This window comes from Camelus ferus, chromosome 23, assembly GCF_009834535.1.
Source record: "Camelus ferus isolate YT-003-E chromosome 23, BCGSAC_Cfer_1.0, whole genome shotgun sequence".
NCBI lineage: Eukaryota > Metazoa > Chordata > Mammalia > Artiodactyla > Camelidae > Camelus > Camelus ferus.
The window spans coordinates 16,769,311-16,795,007 of record NC_045718.1 but is presented as its reverse complement, the minus strand read 5'-3'; the positions used below and the strand labels follow the sequence as shown (position 1 = coordinate 16,795,007).

General features: G+C 46.4%; 1 protein-coding gene across 3 annotated transcripts; it reads left to right on the top strand.

The window, feature by feature from the left end:
- The first annotated feature begins 7,059 nt into the window (after positions 1 to 7,059).
- Positions 7,060 to 24,687, top strand: EIF2D (eukaryotic translation initiation factor 2D). 3 transcript variants are annotated; one of them, XM_032467055.1, is made up of 15 exons: positions 7,062 to 7,274; positions 8,146 to 8,336; positions 9,866 to 9,949; positions 10,429 to 10,519; positions 13,377 to 13,484; positions 15,113 to 15,369; positions 15,834 to 15,951; positions 17,539 to 17,584; positions 18,016 to 18,119; positions 18,240 to 18,389; positions 18,749 to 18,838; positions 19,415 to 19,510; positions 20,605 to 20,725; positions 22,747 to 22,921; positions 23,242 to 23,992. In XM_032467055.1, exons 1-15 carry the CDS (start codon positions 7,219 to 7,221, stop codon positions 23,373 to 23,375), a joined length of 1,821 nt encoding a protein of 606 aa, XP_032322946.1. In that variant the 5' UTR covers positions 7,062 to 7,218; the 3' UTR covers positions 23,376 to 23,992. The 3 variants fall into 3 exon arrangements, with proteins under 3 accessions (XP_032322948.1, XP_032322946.1, XP_032322947.1); XM_032467056.1 differs by lacking the exon at positions 23,242 to 23,992 and adding an exon at positions 24,483 to 24,687 and having other exon boundaries at positions 7,064 to 7,274; XM_032467057.1 differs by lacking the exon at positions 18,240 to 18,389 and having other exon boundaries at positions 7,060 to 7,274.
- Positions 24,688 to 25,697: the final 1,010 nt, after the last annotated feature.

Below are 25,697 nucleotides of genomic sequence, written 5' to 3'. Positions count from 1 at the left end.
GATGTTCTCGTCAAACATTTTCCCCAGGAGCTAATCCATTAGGAGAGTTAAAATTAACCAGAAATGTACAAAGATGGAGAATATTATTTTTATCCAGATTTATCTCATGTAAACAACCATACATGGCTAGAAGAAATACTTGGCTAAGTGCCTCATGGGGACAGTTGGGGGACAAGTGTAAGACTCCCGAGAGACATTCAGAAAAACTGATGAGGCCAAAACTGCCTTCTAAGGAGGCCAGGTCCAGTTGTCTCAGGGACTTGATGTGAAAGCTAGGGGTCATCTTCTCTGCCCTTTTCCCTGACCAGCTCAGTCCCTCCTCCAAAGAAATAAGCAAATATCTGAGTTTGAGGGAAATCCAGGTTATTTCCACTGGCCCTGATTATAATGATGTGTGCATGGGTCTGTGTCACTCCCTGAGATGGGAACTTTGTTTTATTCATAATCTTCATCTTCCCCGTGCCAAGTACAGTACCTGGCACATAGGAGGCTCTCAGCAAAGATGTCGATATCACTGGAATTTTAGAAACCACTCCTTGATAAATGGAAACCTCTGTCTTAACATCCACTAATCCCTTCAAAATTGTACTTGCTGGTCACCCTGAAGCCTTCAGTTTTGTTTGCCTGCTTGCTCTTAAAGACAAAAGCCTGGTCTTGGGTGAAGAAATGCAGTCCTTCTGGGCTGAGCCCCATCAAGGAGCCACAGAGATCAGGAAACATGTTTCCAGTGGGCCCTGGAAAGTGGCCTTTTTTCTTCAGGCTTCCAGAGCTCCTCGGGGGTGTCCCCACTGTCCAGAGCCCCAGGGGTTGCCCCCTCCCCTGATCTCTTACATTTGCAGCCCTTCCTGGACACAGAAAGCATGACTGAATTGGGAAATCACAGCTTTCAATGAGGAAAAAGATATCTTTTAAAAACTCCACCTATAATCCGGTTTGCGCTCCTTACTCATACTGAGCGTGAAGTTCAAGAAAGTTTCACTGAAGGAAGAGCACTATGTCCCTGTGTCAAATGCTCCTGGGCAGAATCACCAGGGCCCTGGGGACTGGAGAGCAGTGGAAAGGAAATCTGACTTTTTAAAACCGACCTCTACAAGAGCAATAAGAATGTCGTTTTTCCCTGGGATTTGATGATCAGAAGGCAAGGCACGCCTTCTCTCGTACAATCTTTGATTCAACAAATAGCTTTCCTTGTAGACCGCCTAAACCTTCCAGGGACTACCATAAACATTAAGGTGATCCCAGACCCATAGCTTCTGCGTCCTGTCCTCCAGATGTGTGCACCCAAATCAGGGCTTATCAAGTGTCTTTTATAAGAATGACCCTTTGCCAGGTTCACCGAGGATCCAGATCTTCATCTACATACCACCATCCCCATGCCCTGGCCCCTCCTTCTCCTGCCCCTTTTGATTTTTCATTCACCAAGAATCGGTTCTCAGCTCAGCATCATCGAATTTATACCTATTATAGGAATTGAACGGTTTCCATTCACTTTTCCTAAATAGTCCTTTTTTCTCTGGCTCTCCCTGCATTTCCTGGGCTGGACCTCATAGGTCATCAACACATCCCCACTATATGACCGAACACAGAGGTATAAGTATGTCCCCTACAATATTTAGGATACACTGATACTGAAAAATTATTCATTTTTCATCTGAAATTCACATTGAACTGGGCACCTTGTATTTTTGTTTACTAAGTCTAGAAACCCTACCGGTAGGGAAATTGTGTCTTCATCTGAAGTACTTTGAATTAGACTTGAAATCTGGTCTTGGAGAAAAATCACCCTAAGTTAACTTCCCTTTTCCACCTTTTCCCCAAAACACAGACCCTCACATACGCTCAAGTACATACAGTCTTATTCCCTACCTTTTATTTTTTTTAATTTTTGGATTTATTTTATTTACCAACTTTTTGAGGTAAATTTTACACCCAGGAAAATGCACAGATCTTAAAATGTGTATTTTGATGAGTTTTGACAAATGTGAACCCCTGTGAAACACACACCCCAATCAAGAGAAAGACTATTTCTATAACCCCAGAAAGTTCCCTCTGCCCCTGTCCAGTGAATTATCTCACCGCAGAGACCACCACTGTAGGATTAGTGTTGCTCGTTCTTGAGCCTCATATAAATGAAAGTATACAGTAGGTTCTCTTTTGTGTCTGGCTTCTTTCAACAAGCTGCTTTTGTGATTTGCCCATATGGGTGGATATCTCAGTGGTTGCTTCTTTTTTATTAAGGAGGAGTCCACCAACTGGATTTACCACAACTTGTTTATCCAGTCGCCTGTCAATGTACATTTGGGCTGTTTCTAGTTTGGAGCTATTATGAATAATGTTCCTACGAACACGGTGTACAGATCTTTTTGTGAGCATATATTTTTATTTCTCTTGAATTAATTTTCCTGGGCTGGTATTAGTTTCTCTTGTACTACTTTGTGGTAACAAATGACCGCAAATTGGGTGGCTGAAAACAACAGAAATTTATCGTCTCATAGTTCAGGAGGCCGGAAGTCTGAACTCAAAGTGTCAGCAGGGTTGGTTCCTTCTGGGAGCTCTGAGAGAATGTTCCAGGTCTTTCTCCTCACTTCCAGTGGTTGCTGGCAACACTTGGCACTCCCTGACTTGTAGCTGCGTCCCTCTAATCTCTGCCTCCATTGTCACATGGACTTCTTCCCTGTCACTGATCCCATGTACTGAGGGACAGTGGAGTGGAAGGTGGGTAGATAAGGAGGGAAATGGGCATCGTGATTAGCTGCAATGGATACTTTCGTGCTAATCCCTGCCCTACCCTTAGTTTACAGGCTCTCTGAAGGCTCTCTGAATTTACAGGCTCTCTGAAGGCCGGCCTGACCCCTAGACTGGACCGACTTCAATGAGCCGAGCGAAGACGTTGGTCCGCTTCTTTCCAAAGCACAGGAAGCAGACATCAACGCCTGCTGATGTGAAGCCAACGTTCCTGCCCTTCTGCCCCACAGTTTCCCCCTCTGTGTGTCCACCCCTGAACGTCCAGCCTTCCCACATTCTAGGAGCGTTGCCCAATCCCAGATTCTACAAATTCTCTTGCCTTCAAGACCTCCAGGAATGAAATGGCCTGTCTGCGCTTGAGCTTTGCGGTGCTGAGCACAAAACCAGAGGGACTGTGACATTCAGCAAAACGTCTGCAGCGCTGGTCCCCTGGGCCTCTTTCATTTACAGCCTCTGCTGGCTGATCTGAGCAGTTCCGGTTCTAGGTTTGATCACAGAAGTACGTTAGGCATCAGCTAAAAAAATTAACATCTCCCTTAGGGTCTGGTACTATTTGAAATCCTGACTTTGAAGTTTAGAAAGTGTCTTGACTCGGCCCCAGGGCTTTGCGTCAGACTTTGCCAGTCCCCTGCCTGGTCTTCCCTTCTACAGTCACGATGAGAAGCCCACGGCTAGCTGCAGGGTTCCATTCCTCCTAGTCACCCCCTGCTCTTGGATTTTCCCTCCTCCCGGCCACAGATGTCTAGCTCCGAGCTCAAAGGTCCCTGGGAATGCGTGTCATCTGTGGTGCTTTCCCAGAATCCATTAGACTCTGAGAGTTTCCAGTGACAGGTTTCTGCAGCAGAAACCTCAGATCGGTCCCTTCCAGATCGATCCCAGGCAAGGAGATAACTGTGAGATGTAACAGGTGTTTTACGTCTGAGCAGCTATCCAAATCTTTTTCTGCCAGTGTCTGAGGGTTCCTACTGGCTTTACCTGGGATCTTCCAGATTCACTAGCTTTTGGGGGAGGTGATGAAGAAAAAAGGGGATTTTTAAAAGCCCAGCTGAGTATCTAGTCTGAAAAGTTCCAAGAAAAGAGAAAGGACAGGTGGGCATCATACTCACAAAGAAGTCTGCAGCCCACTGAAGCAGGGGGCAGCTCAGGGCTCCCAGGGCACGCGGGGAAGGCTGACTTCGTGCTCCCAGGGCACGAAGTGGATGCAGCTGTTCTCAGACTGGGTGCCCTGGTCTCGGCTGGCACCCACCAACCAGGAAGACCAGGCAACCCAGCAGAGCTAAGCTGGGCATAGCAGAGCTCTGCCTTCTTCAAATCTGCCCTGTGGTTTTATTTTACAAGTGCAAGCACCTGATGTGCACATCTTCTCCTGCCGTGTCTCCCTTTTATATCGTGAGATCAATATCCTAGGCTTCTAAGTTTTCAATTTTCACATTGTAAGCAAAAGAGCCAGTGGAGGATGATTTCCTGTGAGAACAGCTGGTTTGCACATAGCTGTGGAGTCTATCACACTGACACAGACCAACTGGCTATCTCAGGATGCACCGGGAGTGAGAAATGCTTGGGCTCCTGTATTAGTTATCCAGTGCTGCATAACAAAACATTCCCAAGCTTAACATCTTTAAAAAAAATAATTGTTTACTATCTCACGGTTTCTGTGGATCAGGAATTCAGACAGGGCATAGTCGTCTCTGCTTCCTGATGGCTGGGACCTCAGCTGGAAGACTGGAAAATTTGTAGGGTGGGACGACTCACCCAGAGCTGGAGGCTGTGCTTCCAAGGTGGCTCAATTACATGGCTGGCAAGTTGGTGCTAGGAAGTGGGTTCCTCTCCACATGGATCTTTTTACACAGCTTCCTGAATGTCCTTTCAAGATAGTGGGTGGTTTCCTGCAGAGCAAGAAATCTAGGAGACCAAGGTAGAAATGGTAGTGTCTTCTATGACTTCAGGAGTCACACTGTCACCTTGGCCATATGCTAATGGCCACAGAAGTCAGCCCTGATCTTATGTGGAAGGACATGAAGACCACTGAGAGCCCTCTTGGAGTCTGGCTACCATAATCTACCCTTTAGCCTTCAATGATTCTTGTGCCTCTTACATGCAAAACATATTAACTCCCTCCCCAGGTCCCCCCGAATTTCATTCCTTGATCTATTCAAAATTAAGGATCTCATCATCTAAACTGGGTCCAGGTGTGGATAATGCTTCTCAGGTATATTTCCTTATGTACAGCTGCTTGAGTACAGTTCTTGAGCCGAATACCCATGAACAAAAAATACAAGCTCTCTGCCCCAAACAAACTCAACATACAATGTTGGGACAGGCATGGTATGACCACTGTAGAGACTCCGTGAAGGAGAGTAGTTGGGAGGCACACAGAAGTCACTGGTTATAGCTAACATGAAATCCATCAAGGCACGTATATTGCCAATTCCTTCATTAGGGTTAAAGGCTCGTGAATGACGGTTCTTGTCTCTACCATCTGGACTCTTACTTCTGCCCTTCCTCTTTTATAAAAGATAGCCTGTGTCTGCTGCTGACCCAAGAGTGGGCAATGGGTTGAGAGTCCTGTGGGGCTGCACCAGACCCACAAAGGGAAGATTAAAGAGTCTAGGCTTGCTAGACTCAGGGTTTAGCTGGCTTGCCTAGCAACAGAGCCACCGAGAGGGAGCAGGCAGGTCAGTGATACCCACAGAGAAGGGGGGATGGTGCCACCCTAGGGAAAGGGAGATCTTGCTCTGCTAATGGGGAGGCAGGATGCTGTGGTACAGAATCCCCCTGGGTCTTGGTTCCTACTTGTCAACCACAAATTTTTAGGCTGATAATCTTTACCTTCTTATCCAGGACATCTGGTGTGTACAATAGTTTCCCCAGCTTGAAATTGCTAGTATTCCCTTGAATAACCTTCCTCAACTCCTCGCACAGAAGTTGCTTCAGTGGCTGTGCTGCAACAGGCCTGGCCAACAGCACAGAGTCTGGCATCCCACTCCCCAAGTGTGGCTGGGTTGGGGTCCACAGGGACAAGGGTCTGTGACACTCTCCTCCTCTGGGTTCCTCTGACTTTGACTTTGTGACTGGGATGGTTCAGAATAAAGGTTTGGTGGGTGAGAAGTGTAGGAGGAGCTGGAGTTGGGGCTGGGCCTTGGGCCACATTAGGGTCCCTTCAAAGAATGGTGGTGTACATACACCGTGGAAGCCCTAATCTTTGTATAGCCAAGGTAGAATTCTCCTTTGTGTAACTGTGTCGTCAAATTAAAGTAATTAGGGTTTTTGGTTTTTTTTCTTGGTGGATGGACACTTGACGCTGAAGTTTTCATAAGCAAATGTAAATTTAGTGTGGGCCAGGACCCCGGGTGTTTAAATCCTTGTGTCCAGGGTACGCAGTAGTCATGTCCAGAGTACACAGTAGTCCCATTCAGGGAAACCCAACCTCTCACCCCTGTCTGAGACTGTTTTTGTTTGTTTTGGACTAATATCTATTAATATCTGTTTACTGCAAATTTTCAAAGCACTGTGCAACTTATCACATACCTTATATCAATTATTTCTCACATAAGTCCTGTGAGGTAGGTATTACCTCCACATCTTACAGAGAATGCAAGAGTTTCAGAACAAATAAGCCACTGGCCCAAGAACACACTGCTAGGGACTCGCCAAACCATAATTTGATCTTACTATATCTCACGAATTATTTTTTTGCAAGCACTCTGAGTATAATTACTTTGGAAACACTCCTCCCCACCATAATGCCTGAATGCAAATAGTACATAAAAATGTATAAAAATATTTTAAATAACAGATTTGAAGGTCATATGTAGTTTTTTTCCCCCTCTTAATAGGAGTTCAAATCTGGGACTAGATTCCCTGTTACTGTTATTATCACCCCATGTAAATTAAAAAATATGGAGGAGAAAATGTGGGAGAGAATCCTAGCTGAGGTTCCTCGTAAGCAATAAAATACAAAGATCTTAATAAACAAAAGCTCTTAAGAGCCTTTTCAAGAGGCCTGCAAGTTTAATAAAACACAAGAGTTCAATTAACTTTGTGGAGTTGAGCTAACCCGAACGCACTGGGAGCTGGCACAGCTCCCACTTAACACATTCTATGGCTGATAGAGTGGAAATGAACCGAAACAGTGTTGGCCCCGGATGGTCACCCGAGAGGTGCATGCGCAAGCCGCTCGCGCAGGCGCAGAGCCGAGCAGACGGGAGAGGCGGCGGGGGCGGTGCATCCCGCTCCGCGCAGGAGTCCGCCCTCCAGTCTCCGGCCCCGCCCTCCCTGCTTCAGTTCCCGGCCTCGCCGCTAGGGGTGGCCGTGAAGCTGCGCGGCCCGGGTTTCCAGCCGGGCCCCTTTCCCAGCCGGGCCCTAGCATGGCTGCCCCCAGGGCTGCGGGTCGGAAAGCCGCCGTGTTCTCGTTTTCCTGACAGCCCTTGGCTTCTGTGGTCTCCTTTTCTTCCCCAGGCCACTCCAGCAGACATGTTTGCCAAGGCCTTTCGGGTCAAGTCCAACACGGCCATCAAAGGGTCGGACAGGTGAGGGAGAGAAGGGGCCTGCTCTGCCCACCAAGGGACCCAGACATCTCTCAAGCACGTCCGGCTCACGGCCCTTTCTGGGCTCGGTCAGCGGACCTGGGGTGGAGGTCGAGGGGTACAGCCGGAGAAGGGACGCCAGGGGAGCAAGGGTGAGTTAGACACATTTTGAGGATGAAAATGGAGTGGAGGCCTGATTTGTCTTCCAACCTATCTTTTGGATATTCTAGTGAGTTTAAAAGAAAACATAGTTCAATCAGTGCGTACTGACTGCAGTCTGTTTAGGATGTTGTGGAGGATGCAAAAATGAAGGAATACGGGGCCTTTGCCCTCCCAAGAGCTTTTGAGCCCCTTGGGAGAAATCATGTGGGACCCAGAGAACTACAGGTATCCAAGAAGTGTCTAGTGATAACCTCTGGCAGGAGAGACAGATGGAGGGGTGAGGTGGGAGAGGATAAGTGGTAAGAACTATATCTCTTCAGACAGTGCCGCAAGTGCAGGTATCACCTTGGGGATTTTGGAACCAGTGTTCTATGGTTGTCATTCTTGGTGCCCTAGAATAGCTACTTAATCATAAGCTGACAGATTTGTCAACCATATATGAGAAAGGAGCGGGTCCAAGAGCTGTGCAAGAAGTCAGGCAAGGCTGAGTTTCCAGTGGCAGGCTAACTTGGGTTGTTCCTGGTGCCTGAAGAACACGTGAAAATAGATGAGGCATTGGATGAGAAAGAGAATAGAGCGTGTGAGAATAAGGGCATCATAAACCAGTCTTTTCCTTGTCCCTCATGACTTTATAGTAAGTCTTTCTGGGTCCTTAATTTTTATTGAAATCCATCCAGTCAGCATTCATACCAGGCATGTGTGCTTTCTGCAGGAGAAAACTTCGGGCTGATGTAACAGCTGTTTTCCCCACTCTTGGGACGGATCAGGTGTCTGAGTTAGTACCTGGGAAGGAAGAGCTCAACATTGTGAAGTTGTATGCTCACAGAGGGGATGCAGTGGCTGTGTACGTGAGTGGTGGTAACCCCATCCTATTTGAACTGGAGAAAAATCTATATCCGACAGGTATGGCAATAGGATGGAGATGGCCATTACTGTGGTCCTTGCCTAACATCTATTTCTCCTTGTTTCTTCCATTAACCTGTCTTTCTTAAAGCAAACAAGTGCAAAACCTCCCAATATCATTCCAAAGGATCTTTTTGGATTTAATGTCCCTAGAATTAGGTCTTTCAGGACCAGAAACTGCTTTAGAAGGGAAGGGGAAAAAAGGGGGAGCTAACAGAAAGAAAGTGGTTGTCAAGGGAAATTCTGAGATAAAGGAACATTAGTTTCTAGTGGGTTAACTAGGGATGGAGCAGAGGTCTTGAAAAGGGTGGAGTTTTAGGGCATATAAAAAATGTTTCTTAAAACTATCACTAGCAGGCTTTTCTTAAGATACTGAAGAGATGTTGCGATAGGAAAAAAGCTGGATTAATTAAACCACATTCCCAGCTGTCTCAGTGAAGGATTCCAATTGAGATATTTCACAGGAATTCTTTCTTAGGCTCTGCCTGGCTCCCAGGATTCGTTGCTTTCTTTCTTTGTCACAGATCCCAGCGAGTCAGTGTCCTTTTCTCTTTTCCATGGCTCCTGACACCTACTTTGTCACTTGGGGCTTTTCTTCTTCCATGCTTGGCTGCAGCAATGCAGTCACCTACCCCAGGCCACTTCTACCCCTACTCCACTTTGCTGCTACACAAATACAAGCCCTTTTTGATCTCAGGGTTTTACTGCTAATCACTATGGAAACAGAGGGAATCAAAATAATAAACATGGGAAAGTTTCAAAATTTCTGGCAGGCTGGCGTCCCATTCTTAGGTTACTTGTTTCTGAGGTCATCAGTGGAATCTTCATTGGGTCTCTGTCCCTACATTTATCCACTGTGGCCATTTTTCCCTGCTGCAGTCCAGGTGGAACAACAGGTGTCTCCCAAGTGTCAAGTGACATCCAGGTCCCGAAGTCTCTGCCTTTCTCAAGACTGCGACCTCTTTGAGAAGGGAGTCAGCCCCTTGTAAACTCTATGGGATGTGTTCCCCACAGGAAAAGAGGCACTTGGTTCCCAGAGAAGGGGAAAGGGATACCGGACAGGCCAAATCAGATATTCACAAAGCAAATATTCACCTGTAGCCTTATGTGTAAATATCCAACTTCATGTAAATATCCAACTTCGGCAGTTAAACAGATTCTTAAAGCTACAGCTCGCATCATGTGTCTTCCTACTATAAAAATGATAACTTCTCAATGTCACAGATTGAGATAAACTACTTCAAAGAGCTCAATAGAAATATGTAAAGAATCAGGTCGCTAGGGCTTAAGTAAGCAAAGAGTCTAAAAATGAATAGCATGTGACATATAAACTGCTTCACAAACTCGGGGTAACCTAATAAAAAAAAGAATGCAACCTCTTTGGACATCCCCTCACAACCTTCTCTCTAGCTTTCAGTTGAATTTCTTCTCTGCATCTTAATTAAAGGGGCCTTAGTGTTTGGCTTTGCCAGTTCCCTAGGGGATTGACTTTTGGACAGTAAGTGTTTTCTGGTTCTCTTTTTGGACAGTGTACACCCTGTGGTCTTACCCTGATCTTCTACCAACATTTACAACATGGCCTCTGGTGCTGGAAAAACTGGTGGGGGGAGCAGGTAAGAGTATCTTCCTATATTCTGGACACTGGCTGAAACTTACTTAGTGAGGGCCAACTATTTAAATAAATGTGCCCATTTTGTGCATTCATATGACTGAAAAATGGAATTTTTCCCTTCATGTCTGTTGCATCTCTCACTTGGCTGTTTCCATAAGTTCCCTGGTCCTCTCTGACCCTGTTGTAAGGCTTAAGTAAGATAAGTGACATGAAAGTTCTTTGTGGACTGCCAGATGCTATACTTTATATTAATAAGCTGAATTCAGAAAATCAGAATAAATTAGATCATGGAACTGGACCCTCAGCTTGGTGCTTCAGTTTGAACACTAGCCTCCCAAAGGGAAAAGAATCTGATTCTCAGGTTGCTACTTCTTATTTTCATTAGGAATAGTATAGTTGATAATTAATGTTTGTTGAATGAACGAGTAAATGATGAAGTAAACTGCAGAACTGTAACACTTATTTTTTTGTTTGCTGCAGATTTGATGCTGCCTGGACTAGTGGTGCCCCCTGCTGGTCTGCCTCAGGTGCAGAAGGGTGACCTCTGTGCCATTGCCTTGGTGGGGAACAGGTACTGCGTCAGTCAGCTGTGCCTTTGGGGGAAAAACTTAGGTGAAACTCAGGGGAGTGGTGGGAACGACAACTTCCACAGCATATGGATAAAGGAGTAAAAATAAAACAAAACAAAACGAAGCAGATTCTTCCAGAAGAATCAGAGAGTGGGGGATGGCAGTGAACCTGTAGGGTGTCCACACATCTGGGCCAAGTGTATTTGCTCCTGCTGCTTCTCTCTCTCTCTCTCTCTCTTTTTTTTTTTTTTTTAATAATTTGTGATTTACAGGAGGGTTTCAAAGGTATTACAGAGTTCTGATTTACTCCTTACCCAGCTTCCTGTAATGATAACCTCTCATATAACCACAGCATAGTTATCAAAACTAGGGAACTAACATTGGTACAATCCCATTAACGCAATTACAGACGTTATTCATATTTCCCTGGTTTCCCCACTATGTCTTTTTTTCTATTCAAGGATCCAGTCTAGGATACCCCATTGCATTTAGTTGTCCTGTCTTCTTAGTCTCCTGTCTGTGACATTTTCTTGGTCTTTCCTTTCCTGTCATGACTTCGACACTTCTTTTCCCAACATCCACATTGTCACCCTCATGCTTTAATTATTTTTAGTAGATTTATTGAGATATAGTTTACATACTGTAAAATTCACCTGCTTTAAATGTACGATTCAATGATTCTTAGTAGATTCTCTGAATTGTTTAGCCATCACCACACTGCTTCCTTTTTTTAAATAATTGAGAAAGTAATCATATGAACAATTCTAAAAAATCTAAAGCCTCCTTACCCACAATCCTTTTCTTCCAGAGGTAACCATTATCATTCTGATGCTTATCCTTGCCAGCCTTCTTCAATGCATATACACATGTGCATATGAAATGTATGATTTAGGGTATGTATGTTTAAAAGTACAACAAGCAGAATTAAAAAAATTTTTTTTGCCCTTTTTCTTTTTTAATTTGGGGGCTGGGGGTTGGGGATTAGGTATTTATTTATTTATTTATTTATTTATTTATTTTAATGGAGGGACTGGGGATTGAACCAAGGACCTCGTGCATGCTAAGCACATGCTCCACCACTGAGCCATGCCCTCCCTAACAACAAGCAGAACTTTTTCACTTAGGATACAGTTTTTTCACCTAAGATACTGCGGATATTTTCCATGTCAGCAAACAGACAAGCTGAATCTTTCTACCCGCTATGTGATAATGGAAGAGGTCCTTCCCGAGTGGACATCATGGATGCCTCAACTTTGTCTCTGTCACAAATAGCATCTTCCTGATGCCTCTACGGACACTAGCGCCAGGATTTTTCTAAAGCAGATGTTAAGAAGCAGAACAGTTAGGCTGAAGATCATGCGTCTTTTCTGTTGCTCTACAAAAAAGCTCCATCAGTTTTCCGTCCTACCTACAGGATGGAAAGAGCCTGTTTCCTCACACACTGACACCGGATGTGATGGGTCATTTTCATGTGTGTCATCCTGAGTGAAAAATGACATCTCATCATTTCACTCATTGCTTGTTTGAGAGAGGAAGAGAGGGAGATTGTAGGCAGGGGAGGGGTCAGTGTTTAAAGATCTGATCTTTGCTGCTCATATTCTCCTAGTTTCCTTGAACCTTTTGGAAACAAGCACCTAGAAATGTTTCCTTCCTTGTTTACCTGCAGCAAAACTTGCAGTTGAAAAGAAGAGTATTATTACCCCCTGCACCCATGCAGTATTCTATCCAAGATGGGAGAAAACTACATAATGTGTATTTGGCCTGCTTAGTGTGGCCTTTAGAACGTATATGGGGACTGAGCCGGGTGGTTTATGGCAGGGGATAAGGGCACAGGGGAGTTTATTGAAACTACAAGCTACGTTTGAAACTGAAGTCCTTCAGCCACAGACCCTTCGAAGGGTGGGAGACAAAGACCTCTCTTTTAGGAACTGGGAAAGAAGCCAGATTGAAAGTTTCCGTGGCAGGAACTGACCCATGGGCACAGTGGGTGGAGCCACGAGGTTAGCAAATATTTTTTGAAGTTCAGGTGTTAGGATCTCTGCCCTTGAGTCTTCTCCCTGGGGCCCAGGCAGCCTTGTGGGCTTCTGTACTCCCCCGCTGTTAGCCAGCTGGACATCAGTACTCACAGGCGCTGTGAGAGCAGGGCTTGAGTAACACTGGGCTGACAGATTCCCATCTGGGCTTTTTTGTAGTTACTGTAAATGCGGCTGTTTTGATATTCTGGACCCGCCCAGTTCTTAGATAGATAGTTACACAGAGCAAGCCCTGTTATAAAGAGCCAGCTCAGAAGGAAGCTCGCTAGTTGGTACCACTGTATCTCTCTTCTCTCTTCCCTGTGGCATCGCTCAGCCTAATTTATAGCATATGAATAGCTTCCCTTTTGAACTCTCTTATAGGATGGCTATGCCTTTTTTAAGGTAGAGGAGATAATTTATATTTTTGAAATTAAAGAAAGGGAACTTTAAATACCCTTCTAGGGAGTAGGGGGTATAGCTCAGTGGTAGAGCATGTGCTTAGCGTGCATGAGGTCCTGGGTTCAATCCCCATTACCTCCATTAACAACAACAACAAAGCCCTTCCAAGTCCTGCCTGGGTTTGATTCATAATAAAACAGTGATAACATCAGTAGAGGAGTTACTCACACGGAAGGGAACGTTTGGTCATGGAATTTTTGAAAGTCGTATTTATAGGTAATCTGAAGAACATTGAGACTGGACCGAGTTTTAGTTTTGTGATATAAGTGGATGCTTCAGATTTGCAACCGTTGTGCTTTCAGCACATGTGCAGAAAGCGGGTCCTGACATCTTGCCCCCGTGGGATGCTTTCCCTGACCCTTGTCTCTGGCCTCCTCCTTCTTAGAGCCCCTGTTGCCATTGGAGTCGCCACCATGTCCACAGCCGAGATGCTGGCTTCAGGCCTGAAGGGCAAGGGCTTCTCTGTGCTCCACACCTACCAGGACCACTTGTGGTGGGTACAGGGTTTCTTCTGTTTTGCAGAGAGCTGGTTGGGTGGAGAGAGCATGGGGCCTGGATTCAGAAGGGAGAGTTGTGGTCCCTGCCGTGTCCTTAGGCAAGTTGCTGACCCCAGACATTAATTTCCTTGCTAAATGTGGAGGAAAAAAAACCTTTTTTTGGCCTATTCAGAGAAGAAATCATAGAGAACTTTAATTATTTTTTAGGTGAATTGTAGAATCCTAGGCCTCGAAGAAGGCTTTTGCCATTGTCTGCTCTGCCTCTCAGTACGGTGATATTCTTTATAGTTCCGGTCCATCTGGCCTTTTCTGCCATGTACATTTAGGCACCTTCTGGCCTCGTGACGCGTGCTTGGAAATTCTCACATCTGAATCCGGATCAAAGTCAAGTAGATCCTTAGGCACCAGGGTGATAACCCAATTACTTTTATGTTGTTCAGGTTTCACATTTTGGTTCCCTGCCCATTATGGAAGCTGTCCTTTCTCGCTGTGGTGGTTACTCTGTGGAGCTCTATGCCAACTCATTTTCTGGTTGTTTTCTTGTCATTTAACCAAAAGCAGTAAATATTGCTTTTCTCAAAAACAGTATGCCTGGTCTTTTGGCCAAGTATAGTCTGTTGGTATAGATTTACCCCTACATTTTTAGTCAGTCTTGGACTTATTCATTGTACAAGTAGTGGCAAAGCCCTGCTTTGCTGGAGGCGACAACCATGTTAGTCTGGGTTTCAGCAGACACTTGAGGGCTGCTCCCTGACATTCTCCCCGCACCTTGTTTTCTGACTGTCAGTTTGAGCAATCAAGGTCATGTCTAAATTGTTTTATCAGCAGCTGCCTCAGTCTCCCCGCCTCCTACCCTTTAAAAAGAGTTAATGGTATTTACCTGATCAGAAGGGCCTAAACATACACTCTGGCCTCACTTTTAACCATACTCATAAACCTTGTGGCAGCTGTAGGTTATAACTTAGTTTGATTTGTATAATCTTCGTGAAGATAAAGCTTTTTGCTTTTACTGCTCTGCCAGCTCTGCTATGTGATAACACTTTTTTTCCCCATCTTCATAAAACTTAGTGACTTAGTGGTGTAAAACCATTGTAATCGTTCCTCTGCAGGTCAGGTTGCATTCTAACTTAACGCAGAAGCAACGGACTTTGCAGTCTTGAGCAGTCCAGCTGTCTGTGCTTTCTTACACACGCTGAGCCTTGGGTTTGTATTTCACCAAACTGGTTCTACAGACGCATTTGTGATCTTAATTCTGTTATTTAATTCAAAATGGTTTTATTTTTAATTCATATGAAAGAAGTACTTTGGGAGAGGTCTTTTCTTTAACTACTTTGTCTTTAATTTTTCTCTGTCCTTGGATTTCTCTTAATAATATTATTATTCCTTTGGGATAAGGAGGAGGCAGGAATTACTCTCCCAATTTCAGAGATGAGGAAACTGAGGAATGGGATTTTCCTGGGCCCAGAATTGGAAACAGAGTTGAGATGTGAGCCCAGGCTCTCTGCCCCCTCCTGGACACCGCTGCCTGTGGCTTTTGCTGTCTCTGGCCTCCCGCTGACCCCCCGACCAAGGCTGGAGGGTGTCGTGACCACTGCTCAGTGTTTCTGACATGAGGTTTCTGCAGGCGATCTGGAGACAAGTCCTCCCCACCATCCATTGCTCCACTGGCCCTGGATCCCCCAGATCTCAGTGAAGAGAAGGGGTCTGTCCAGGCAGACGCCACCCTGCAGGGAGACATGAGGCACCTGGCCCTGGAGGGAGAGGAGGAGGAGGATGAAGAGGTTCAGCAGATGTGTGGGGAGAAGTCCCAATCAGAAGCCACAGAGGACCCCAGCGTTGGGGGCCTGAACCCAGACCCCACAGACAGCAAGACCCTTCAAGGTACAGCTCTGAGGGTAGAAGGGCCTGTCTCCTCCCCATGTAGGAGGCCGAAGGGTTCTGCTCTACTTCTGACTAGAGCGGCCCCAAGGCCCTGGGAGAGCAGGGGAGAGTCCTTATTTTTGGTGAGGGTGGTACACCAGCCCTTTACCATCTCACCTGGGAGTCTTTGCCACATAAGTCACGTTTCCCTGGGCCTGTCATTTGGACCTACAGAGCCCATAAGGTTTCTTCTGGCTCTGTCTTTGTCAGAGAAGCCTTTGTGCCTGGCTGGGTGGGCCTCTGTGGCCTGACCCCTTCTCTGTAAGGGCTCAGTGTTGTAGAGTCTGGGAGCTTGGGTGCCTGGGAATGGCTCCTTCTAGAGCTGAGGGGGGAGGTAGGCAAGTCGCTTCACGGGGAGTTTGCTTGTGCTGTGCAGGCCTCCTGCATCCCTCAGGAAGGATGTGGTCCTTGTCGTTTCCTTTCAGAGCAAATGGACGAACTGTTGCAGAGATGCTTCTTGCATGCTTTGAAGTGCCGCGTCAAAAAGGCCGACCTGCCTTTACTCACCAGCACGCTCCTTGGCAGCCACATGTTCTCCTGCTGGTATGGAAGGCGTGGTGTGGGCTGGAGGCTGGGGCATGGGTCTCTCTCTTGCTTTTTGGTGGTAGAACAGGACAAAGCTTATGGGGGAATTGGTCAGGTGACATGATGTGGAAAGAGTGAAGTGGAGGGTTGATCTGGTAAAACTGGGTTTTCAAAACTGAAATTTTAGCCAGTGAGAAGATGTTAAGGCAGTGAAGTTTAAAATTCTAAGATCCTCTGAGCACCGTCTGCTGTGGTGACTCTGGGCTCTCTCACAAATCGGGCAGTATGTCCTGTCTAGGAAGGGTCCTGGGGCAGCCTTTTTGCCTGGAGGCCTCTTCTGGAATGTTCAATCCCCTCACAATTTCCTGAAGAGTAGGTGGGCTAGATTAGGTCGTATCAGGAGGAAGAATGGGGGTGACCTCCCTACCCCACCCCAAACACAAGCGACCAGGAGAGGGAGTGTTACATGCAGGATTGAACCTGAACTTTGAAGACAGAGCCATCTGGGCTTAAATGCCAGCTCCCCAGGACGTCTGAGCAAGGTGAATTTGAGCCCGTTACCAGGCTTCTCGGAGCCCTAATTTACAACACTTGGAGAATTGCTGTCAGGATTAAATAGCCTGACATTTACTAAGCACCCAATAAATATTGTCATGTCAGGAGATTTGCTCATTGATTTCCACCCTAAGTCTGAACTTTCTTTTTGAGAATTTTGCTCTGTTTTTTAAAAAAGTGGTTTTAATGTAATTTCTTCTCCTCTTTACATGTGGGCTTCTTTAAGGCATTCTATACAAGTGTGGGGTCTGGAGTGTGTGGCAGGATACTTGGTAATTTGTCCTGACCTTGCTGGGTTGCAAGTAACTGGGAAAAGGGATTCTGGAATATTCTCTAGGGTAGAGGTTCTTAACCTGGGGTGGGTTCTGAGAGGGCTCCCTGTGAATCCCACTCTTGCTTGTCACATTTTGAGAGAAGATGTAAGTTCTGGGGAGGTGGAATGGTTACAGCTTTCGTTAGGAACCTCTTCCCCAAAACTAACAGCCGTAGGATAGGGGTTAGCAAACTTTCTGTAGAGTCAGGTAGTAATTATTTTCAGCTTTGCAGGCCACACCAGTCTCTTTTGCAGCTCCACAGCTCTGCCATCGTGGCACTAAGGCAACCAGAGATGGCAGATGAGTTAGTGCGGAAGGATTTGGCCCTCAGGGTGTAGTTTGCCAAATCCTGCTCTAGGCCTGGCTGTGACAGTGAACTTAGTGTTGGAAAGGTTCACCTGGAGGTGAAACTTTTGAGGCCACAGAAGATTGTCTAGTTTGAGAGGAATCTAAAGCTATAGCCAGTGGAGTAGCCACTAGCCATGTGTGGCTATTTGAACTTAAACTAGAAGACAGAGAACATTCCATCTTTATGGAAAGGTCCATTGGATAGCAAGGACAGTGCCCTCAAGTCTGTATCTCTGTCAGATACTGCTGCTGGCAGAGAGTTCTGGAACAGCAGCCTCTTGCCGAACATATAGGAAGAAGGCTGAGGAAAACGCCCTCCTCCCAGTGTCAGGCAGGCCCCGCTACTACTGCTTTGTTAGCTTAACTTGCCTTTTCCGTCTGCCGTCAGCCCTGAAGGACGACAGCTGGACATCAAGAAGTCAAGCTACAAAAAGGTAAGCGGGTACCTTCTCTGCAGACCCACACAGAGAGCTGTGGAGGGGCACACGCGGCGCGAGCTGGAGGGACAGAGAGGAGGCTCTGTCTGCAGGGCCGAGGCTAGGATTAAGCTTTTTGATTCGAGGTGTCTGGGGGAGTGGGGGAAGGAAACTCTCCCCGGGCTGAGGCAGCTGGGTAGGCACCCACTCCCCTCCCTCCTCTCCACCCCTTTGTATCTGCTCAGAGTTCTGGAAGGCTTCACCAGTTAGTCTCCAGCACCTTCTCACTCCCTGACTCTCAGGGTGGGGGCCTCCCACTTCCTAACCGGATGAGGACAGGGACCGTCCCACGTCCCTCCCCAGGACTGGCTGGGGTCTGGCACATCGTAGGTGCTAAGGATGTGTGCGGAATCGATGGAGTCCCCTACCACTGGCCCTCTCTCCCTTAGCTCTCTAAGTTCCTGCAGCACATGCAGCAGGAGCAGATTATACAGGTGAAGGAGCTGAGCAAAGGGGTGGAGAGCATTGTGGCTGTGGACTGGAAGCACCCGAGGTGAGTGCAGGGGGCCCGGTCGCCGCAGCTCAGCTGGCCCAGGACACCTGGGCCATGGACCGGGAATTGCCGAGACACTAGTATGAAATGTGTTTTTTCTTTCCTTCTGCTGGGTTTTAGGATCACATCTTTCGTCATACCCGAGCCCTCCCCGACCTCCCAGACAATCCAGGAGGGTAGCAGGGAACAGCCCTATCACCCTCCAGATATAAAATCCCTCTACTGTGTCCCAGCCAGCATGACCCTGCTCTTCCAGGAGTCTGGCCACAAGTGAGTTTTCGGAGAGCAGCCCGCCTCTGCCTGCTTGCTGTTCTGGCCTGTAGCCCTCTCAGCCTGAGTAGTGTTCTTCTGTGACTGCTCTGCCCCTCTGCCCCCTTCTCCCAGACCCAGCCTCGAGCCTCCTTCCCCTGGGAAGTGTCTCTGGACTAAGTGAACGAGAGAGTAGGCCTCTCCCTTCTCTACCTGTAATTACTCTTCACAAGGCCCTGCTGGCCTCAGGCAGGAAAAGGGAAGAACACCGCGGCCGAGAAGCCGAGGACAGCGCCCTGCTGAGCAGGGAGTGAGTCTTCGTATTTGCAGCTTGTCCCCTGGCACAGCGTGAAATAACCCCCAGGTCACTTCTCACCTAGGAAGGGGAGCGTTCTCCAGGGCAGTGAGGTCCGAACGATCGTCATCAACTACGCCAAGAAAAACGACCTGGTTGATGCAGACAACAAAAAGTGAGTGGACCGGGAGGCGGGCCCTCCGTGAGTCTCCCGGCGCTGGCCTCCGGCAGGCCTGGACCCGCTCAGGGGGCGTGGCTGGGATGGTGGGGACGCAGGTGGTCACGGCCTTTTAGAAATAATCAAGGCCAGTGGTTTCTAAACCACAGGCTGTGGACACTTAGAGTCATGGTCTAGGGTGTACGGAGCCACGTATGCTGTCCGCGTAGACTGTAGGCTAAGCAAGCGTCATCTCATGTACGTCCTCTGCTGATGATTTCAAGTGCGCATGCTAGCGTGAGGCATAAAATGCCAACTTGTAATCGTGGCTAGTTAGTAGCAGAACTGAGCCAAGGATCCTAGTCTTCAGATTTTTCCCATCCCGCTTTCCCCTCCACCGCCTGCTTCTCCTTTGTTCTGGGAGAACATATGTACCTCCCATCCAGAGGGTACATCGCTTTGTGGACTGTGGTCCCCAGTTGGTTCTAATAATCCTGAATGGCTATAGAGACTCATAAAAGATGAATCCCGATCTGACCTGGCATCAGAAGGGGCGACACTAGGACTTCCTCATTGCTTCTTCTTTCCCTTTAGTCTCGTGAAATTGGATCCCATCCTATGTGACTGCATCTTAGAGAAAAATGAGCAGCACGCAGTCGTGAAGCTTCCATGGGACAGTCTCCTGAGCAGGTAGTGGGGATTGGCAGCCCCCCTGACGTTTCCATCTCCTCCCCTTAATCTTTATCATGTTGGACTATTGAATTGTCACTATCTTCATCTCTGACTTGGTTTCCACAATTCATACCATGTCAGTCTACATAAATACAGGCTTGGGTAATTCTGATGTGGAGGGACTTTGGAACAGTTTGAGCCAACACAATATAGGAGAACTTGAGGGAGAGGGAGAGGGAGAGAGAGAGAGAGACAAGAAGATTTATTAAAAATAAGAACTTCAAAAAGATACAGAAACAAAAAGGAGGCAGGGGGTAGGGGTTGGTGGGGATTGTCTTTGAGTCTTCAAAGGAAAGATCCTTATACCCTTTCTTTTCCCACAGAACCAAAACTGAAAATAATTTATATCCGGAGTTAGCAAACAATAGCTTGTGGGTCAAATCTGACCTGTTACCTGTTCTATGGAAATAAGGTTTTATTGGCACACAGCCACAGCCACAGCCACTTATTTATGTTCTGTCTACTGCCATTTCCCTGCCAAATGGCAGAGCTGAGTTGTTTCAGCAGAGTCCATATGGCCCTTGAAGCCTAAAACATTTACCACCTGGCCCTTTATAGAAGAAGTTTATCAATCCCAGTATATATGATGGTAAAAGAAAATCTGGTTAGATACAAGATAGACATTCCTTACAGTAAGGGCATCTGTAAAAGATGCGTGATTGGAATGTGGTGGAAATGTGTAGCAGCTTTACTCGGCTGGGGAAGGTGGAGTCTTGAAACAGTTGGTAAACTGCACAAGGCCGCCTGGGCAGATTTTCAGGAGGCCAGGCCAGCGGACAGTTTCCAGGGGCTCAAGTCACTGATGTTCCCTTCGCTGAGTCAGTGGGTCTCAACTGTGGCCGCACTTTGCTTTAAAAAATGTATCTTCCTGATCAGAGTTAATTGACTTAGTTGGTCTGGGGTCTCGCTCCCTAGGTGATTTGAATGTGTAGCCAAGGGCAAACCACTGCCTTTGAGCTCCTTTCCCACCCAACCGCCTGTAGGGGGTGGGGGAATGAGGAAATGGCTTCTGTTGGCTTTATCAGTCTCCAATGCATTAACTCACATTTCAGATGTTTGGAAAAATTGCAGCCTGCCTATCAAGTGACCTTTCCAGGACAAGAGCCCATTGTGAAGAAAGGCAAAATTGGCCCAATTGACATCACCCTAGCGCAGAGAGCTTCTAATAAGAAGGTAATTTTTAAGAGACACAATGTTTGAAGTTGGTGATTTCATGTCCCTGCTAAGTTCTGGTTTCTCTAATGTGACTGGAGGTTTTTAGATTGGCCTCAGACACCGCAAAGGTTGTTTCTGAAACACCCATGTTTGTGTGACTGGGCTGGGCCCTGTGTCAGACAGGTAAAGCCGACCCCTCCCTCACTTCCCTCTAGGATTTTGTGCTAGGAAACTTGCTAGAGCCTGGTTCCAAAAGTAAACAAGATCTTATTTTTATTTTTTTCTTAGAACTATGGTTTGAGCTTTCAGCTCGTACTCATTCTGTTCCATCTTGGGCCTTGCTCAATGAAAATAACTGGTAAAGAATGGTGAAGGAACTGAGCGTGTTTAGCTTGGCAACACAAAGTCATAGGGAAGAAATTACATGTGTCCTCAAGTATGTGAAAAGCTGGCCTTGGGAAAAGGAGCGTACTTATTCTGTATGCCTTGAGAAGACAGAAATAAGATTATTGGGTAGAAATCCTAAGAAGACAGCCTGGGGCTCAAAATAAAGAACTTCCTAGTAGTGTGTGGTTGTGAGCGTGGGCGTTAGGAGTGGACCTGGGTTCAAATGTGGCCTTTGCTTTGCTGCTTGACTTTGAGCAATTCACTTAGTGTCTCTTTCCCTGAGTTCCCTTATGTGAAGAATGGTTGTTAATACTTACCTCATAAGGCACTGTGAGAATCAGATGACGGAATATATGTAGGGGAAGCACTCAGAATAGTACTTGGCATATAAACAGTCAATAAATGAGAACCAAGAATGATAACCTTAATAATGATTCACAGCAGCCACTGTGTCTTGAATGTGTAACTTTGTGTGATGATGGTTTTGTCTTTCTGTTATAAAGAGCACTTATCTTTTGGAGAGCCATACTGAACATGTGTGGATGAAATGGTCTGACGTCTAGGAGGGTTTGCTATAAAGTAATACAGGAGTGGGGAGTGGAGGGGGGCAGGGATGAGTCACGGTTGGTCATGAGTTGGTAATTGTTGGAACTGGTGGTGGGTATGTGGGAGCTCATTATTCTGTTCTACTTTTATTTATGTTTTAAATTCTCCATAATAAAAAAAAAACTTGAAAAAATATGCTATATATGAGATACAGCATCTATCTCACTAAATGTATAACATATACAGGCACACCTTGTTTTATTGTGCTTCGCAGAGACTGGATTTTTTCCAAATTGAAGGTTTGTGGCAACCTGCGTCAAGCAAGTCTGTTGGCACCATTTTCCCAACAGCGCCTGCTCACTTCACATATTTGTGTCACATTTTGGTAATTCTTGCAGTATTTCAAACTTTTTCATTGTTGCTACATTTATTGTGATGATCTGTGGTCAGCGATCTTTGATGTTACTATTAAAAAAATTTTTTTATTGCGGTATAGTTGATGTACAGTGTTTCAGGTGTACAGCAAAGTTATACATACGTGTGTATATATATATGTGTGTGTGTGTATGTGTGTTTTCTCAGATTCTTTTCCGTTATACGTTATTACAAGAAATTGAATATAGTTCCCTGTGCTATACAGTAGGTCCTTGTTGTTCTCTGATGTTACTATTGTGAAAAAGATTACAACTCACTGAAGGCTCAGGTGATGAGTAGCATTTTTTTGCAATAAAGTATTTTTTAATTGAGGTATGTGCTTAGTTTTCTAAGACATACGTCATTGCACACTTAACAGTATGGTGTTAAAAGACTGTTTAACATAAAAGTTAGAAGAACGTAACTTTCATTTGCAATGGGAAACTAAAAAATTCATGTGACTCACTTCATTGTGATATTCACTTTAGTATGGTGGGTCTCTGAGGTACGCCTGTACTGGATGGGGTAGAAAGAATCAATCTAGAAGCACAAAAATTAATTATTTGGATGAAAGGGTGCCATGATGGCAGGGATAGTGAACGTAGCAGGTGAGGAGGCTGCTGAAGGCCCAGAAGGCTTCTGGAGGGGAGGGCATATGTTCTGTACCCACCATCAATCTTCTGTCCCCACAGGTGACCGTGGTCCGGAATTTGGAGGCCTATGGTCTGGATCCGTGCTCAGTGGCTGCCATTCTCCAGCAGCGATGCCAGGCCAGCACCACCATCACCCCTGCCCCTGGGGCCAAGGACAGCCTGCAGGTCCAGATCCAGGGAAACCAGGTCCACCACATCGGCCGGCTGTTGCTCGGTAAGCGTCTCCTCTGGAGGAGCAGAGACTGCTGTCTAACTTGGCAAAAATTTTCCCACCAACTAAACTCACTCTAGTGAGTTTCCCATGTAAACATGTGGTCCATATAGTTTTTAGCGGCCAGCAAGAGGTGGAACTAACGTGCGAACCAGATCCGTTAGCCCCGCAAATTCAGCGTTCTCCCCGCCTTACTGGTAGAGTAGTTTTCTTCCTGGTTTTCCCTTTTTAGGAAACATCTGCTGAGCACCCAAACCGTGTTAGACACTGCTGGGCTTTTTGCAGGCTTGATCTCTCTTAATTATAATGAGGCTGTGGAACAGCTTCTGTTTTGCAGATGAGGAAACTGAGATTCAGTACTTTGTGCTGCGGCATTCAACTATTGAACGTGCAGCTGGGCTCTGAACTTTGTGACTCTGTCAGACTCCACAGCCGAGGTTCTTTCTACCAGTCCTGAGTCACCCAGCCTGCATTTTGTCCTTGGTTCAAGCTACCTGAGTCAGCTTTCTAAAGCAAGCGTGATCACATCACTCCTCTCTAAAACTTTTTATGTCTCTTCAATGCCTTCAGAATAAACTCTTAAGCTCAGTAAACAAGACTGTCCCAGTCCAACCCCAGTCTTCCACGCAGGCTCCCTGGCAGGTCCCTGGTCCCCACGCCAGGCCTCAGCCATGCTGGCCTCCGGGCTGTTTCCCATGTGCACCTGCAGTTCACACATGGGTGCTTTTCTCTGTGTCGCCCCCTCACCTCCCGTGCCCTCCCACAGCCTGACCTTAAAGGCTCCTTGGCCCAGCTCAAGGGTCACAGGAAGCCTGTCTTACATGTCTCTCTCTCTCTCTCTTTTTTTTTTCTGTTTCCTTAAGTTCACATTTAAAACTGCTAACATACCACTTTCCGGTTGTGTTTATATTTCTGATTACTGTCTGTAACTTGGTTAATTGATTCTGTTGTCTGAACTCCCTGTTAGACTGAGCATCTTGACTCAGAGATCTAATTCCCTTTTTCATCCTTTTTTCGTACCCAGGGCCTGGCACATAGCAAATATTCAATAAACAAATTTATTTTATAGTCTAAGGCTGTACCCAGCAGCTACCTTTTAGAGTTGACCCCTTTAAGTGAAGAACCCCACATGAGGTACTAAGAAGAAATCCAGAGGAAAATAAGATCACCACATGACTGAACTCAGATACACACACTCTCTCTTGGGAGAAAATTACAGGGGCTAAAGTACACCTGGAAAGTAGCTATCAACGTGGAAATTGCTGAAATACACACTTCAGCCTCAAGGTGCAGGGATAAACGGTCCATCCCAGAAGGCTTCCTGTAGGAGCTGAGTTTGAGCTGGATGTAGAGAACCGGTCATGTGATGGAAACTGTTTGAACTTGACAGCAGGAATGAGCTCCTAGTGGGGCGAGAGGGCCAAGAGGTGGCTGTGGAGACTGGGGACCGTGGGGGTCGGCACCGAGGAGGGAGGGTCACCGTGAGACAAAGGGGAAGCGGCGAGGGGGCAGGAGGGGAGCAGGCACTGGCCTCACTGAGGAGTTTCTGCCTTTTGGATTGTAGAAGAGTATCAGCTTCCTCGAAAACACATCCAGGGCCTGGAAAAGGCCCCTAAACCTGGCAAGAAGAAGTGACAGACTCTTGTCTCATGCGGTCGAGCCGGCGGCAACCCAAGCTCGGGGCTGGTAATTTATATGAGTATTTTCAGCTTTTGCAAATAAAAAGAATTATAATTCTTTACCCAAATAAATCTTTATTCTGATCTAAATCAGATGACCCTCTTGTTTCCTCCCCTTGGCTAAAATGTGGTACTAAGTTTTCAGGTCCGAAGCCACTTTAAATGGACACTAGAGGCTGCTTTCCCGTCACGAGGTTTCCGTAGTTGTAGTTCATCCTCTGCTTTCAAGGCGCAACAGCGCATCCAAAGTTCCAGGAGGTGGGGCCTTCCTGTTTTGAAAGTGCCTCTGCCGAATATTCAACAGCCTCCTGCTCGTCTGTTCTTACTACCTAATTAGCCTTCTAGTGCAAAAATCATTCCTTCGCATCTCTGAAGGGCTACTTATGTGGGTATTTATATGTCATCCATCAAGGCAAAAGAAGGGAGGGTTGGCCCTAGGTTGCAACAAAATTGAGGCTGGACAGAAATAAGAAACAGCACATCAGGACATGGATTTCTGTACAACAGTGGTTCCTCCCCAACGTTGGTGCACTGCCACCGACAGCTGGAAGTTGTGATGTGGCTGCAAGGTGATGGCTTTGCTACAGTGAAGAGTCTTAGCCAACAAATGCTTTCTTTAGCTTCAAACTTCTTCGCCTGGGGGCTGCTGGAAGGGGTCATCAGTTGATCTTCAGAGGGTCCACGAACTTCTCTGAAATGGTGTGAAATGAAGTGGTGAAAGATTTTGTATGATCATTTTCCTAAAAGAGCTTACCAGCTTTTGTCCAATTACAGCGGGATCACTTGATGCCAGAGCGGTTCAGAGCCCCTGCAGGGGTCCCTGCCCAGTTCATGGAAGTCACTTCCAGGACCAGAGCTCTCCTTGTATGATAGGAAGGTGGAGCGTTCTACCATCAAAAAACAATTACCCTTCACTTCCTTTTTTTTTTCTTCCTTTCTCATCTCACTTTTTTTTTTAAGCCAAGATAAGAAAAATGTCAAAGTATCCACAATATTCACAAATTCCCCACCTGGGGCTTGGAAAGGAAGAAAGGAATGAGAATGAAAATGTGTGTGAGAGACCCCTGTCTTTTGTTATTAGGCCCTGGGTTATAGGCCTT

Excerpts from the sequence above, each read along its gene's own strand:
- EIF2D (XM_032467055.1), top strand. The coding sequence starts at position 7,219 with ATGTTTGCCAAGGCCTTTCGGGTCAAGTCCAACACGGCCATCAAAGGG. Across the intron at positions 13,485-15,112 it reads ACCTACCAGGACCACTTGTG|GCGATCTGGAGACAAGTCCT; the intron begins GTGGGTACAGGG and ends AGGTTTCTGCAG. Across the intron at positions 15,952-17,538 it reads AGCCACATGTTCTCCTGCTG|CCCTGAAGGACGACAGCTGG; the intron begins GTATGGAAGGCG and ends GTCTGCCGTCAG.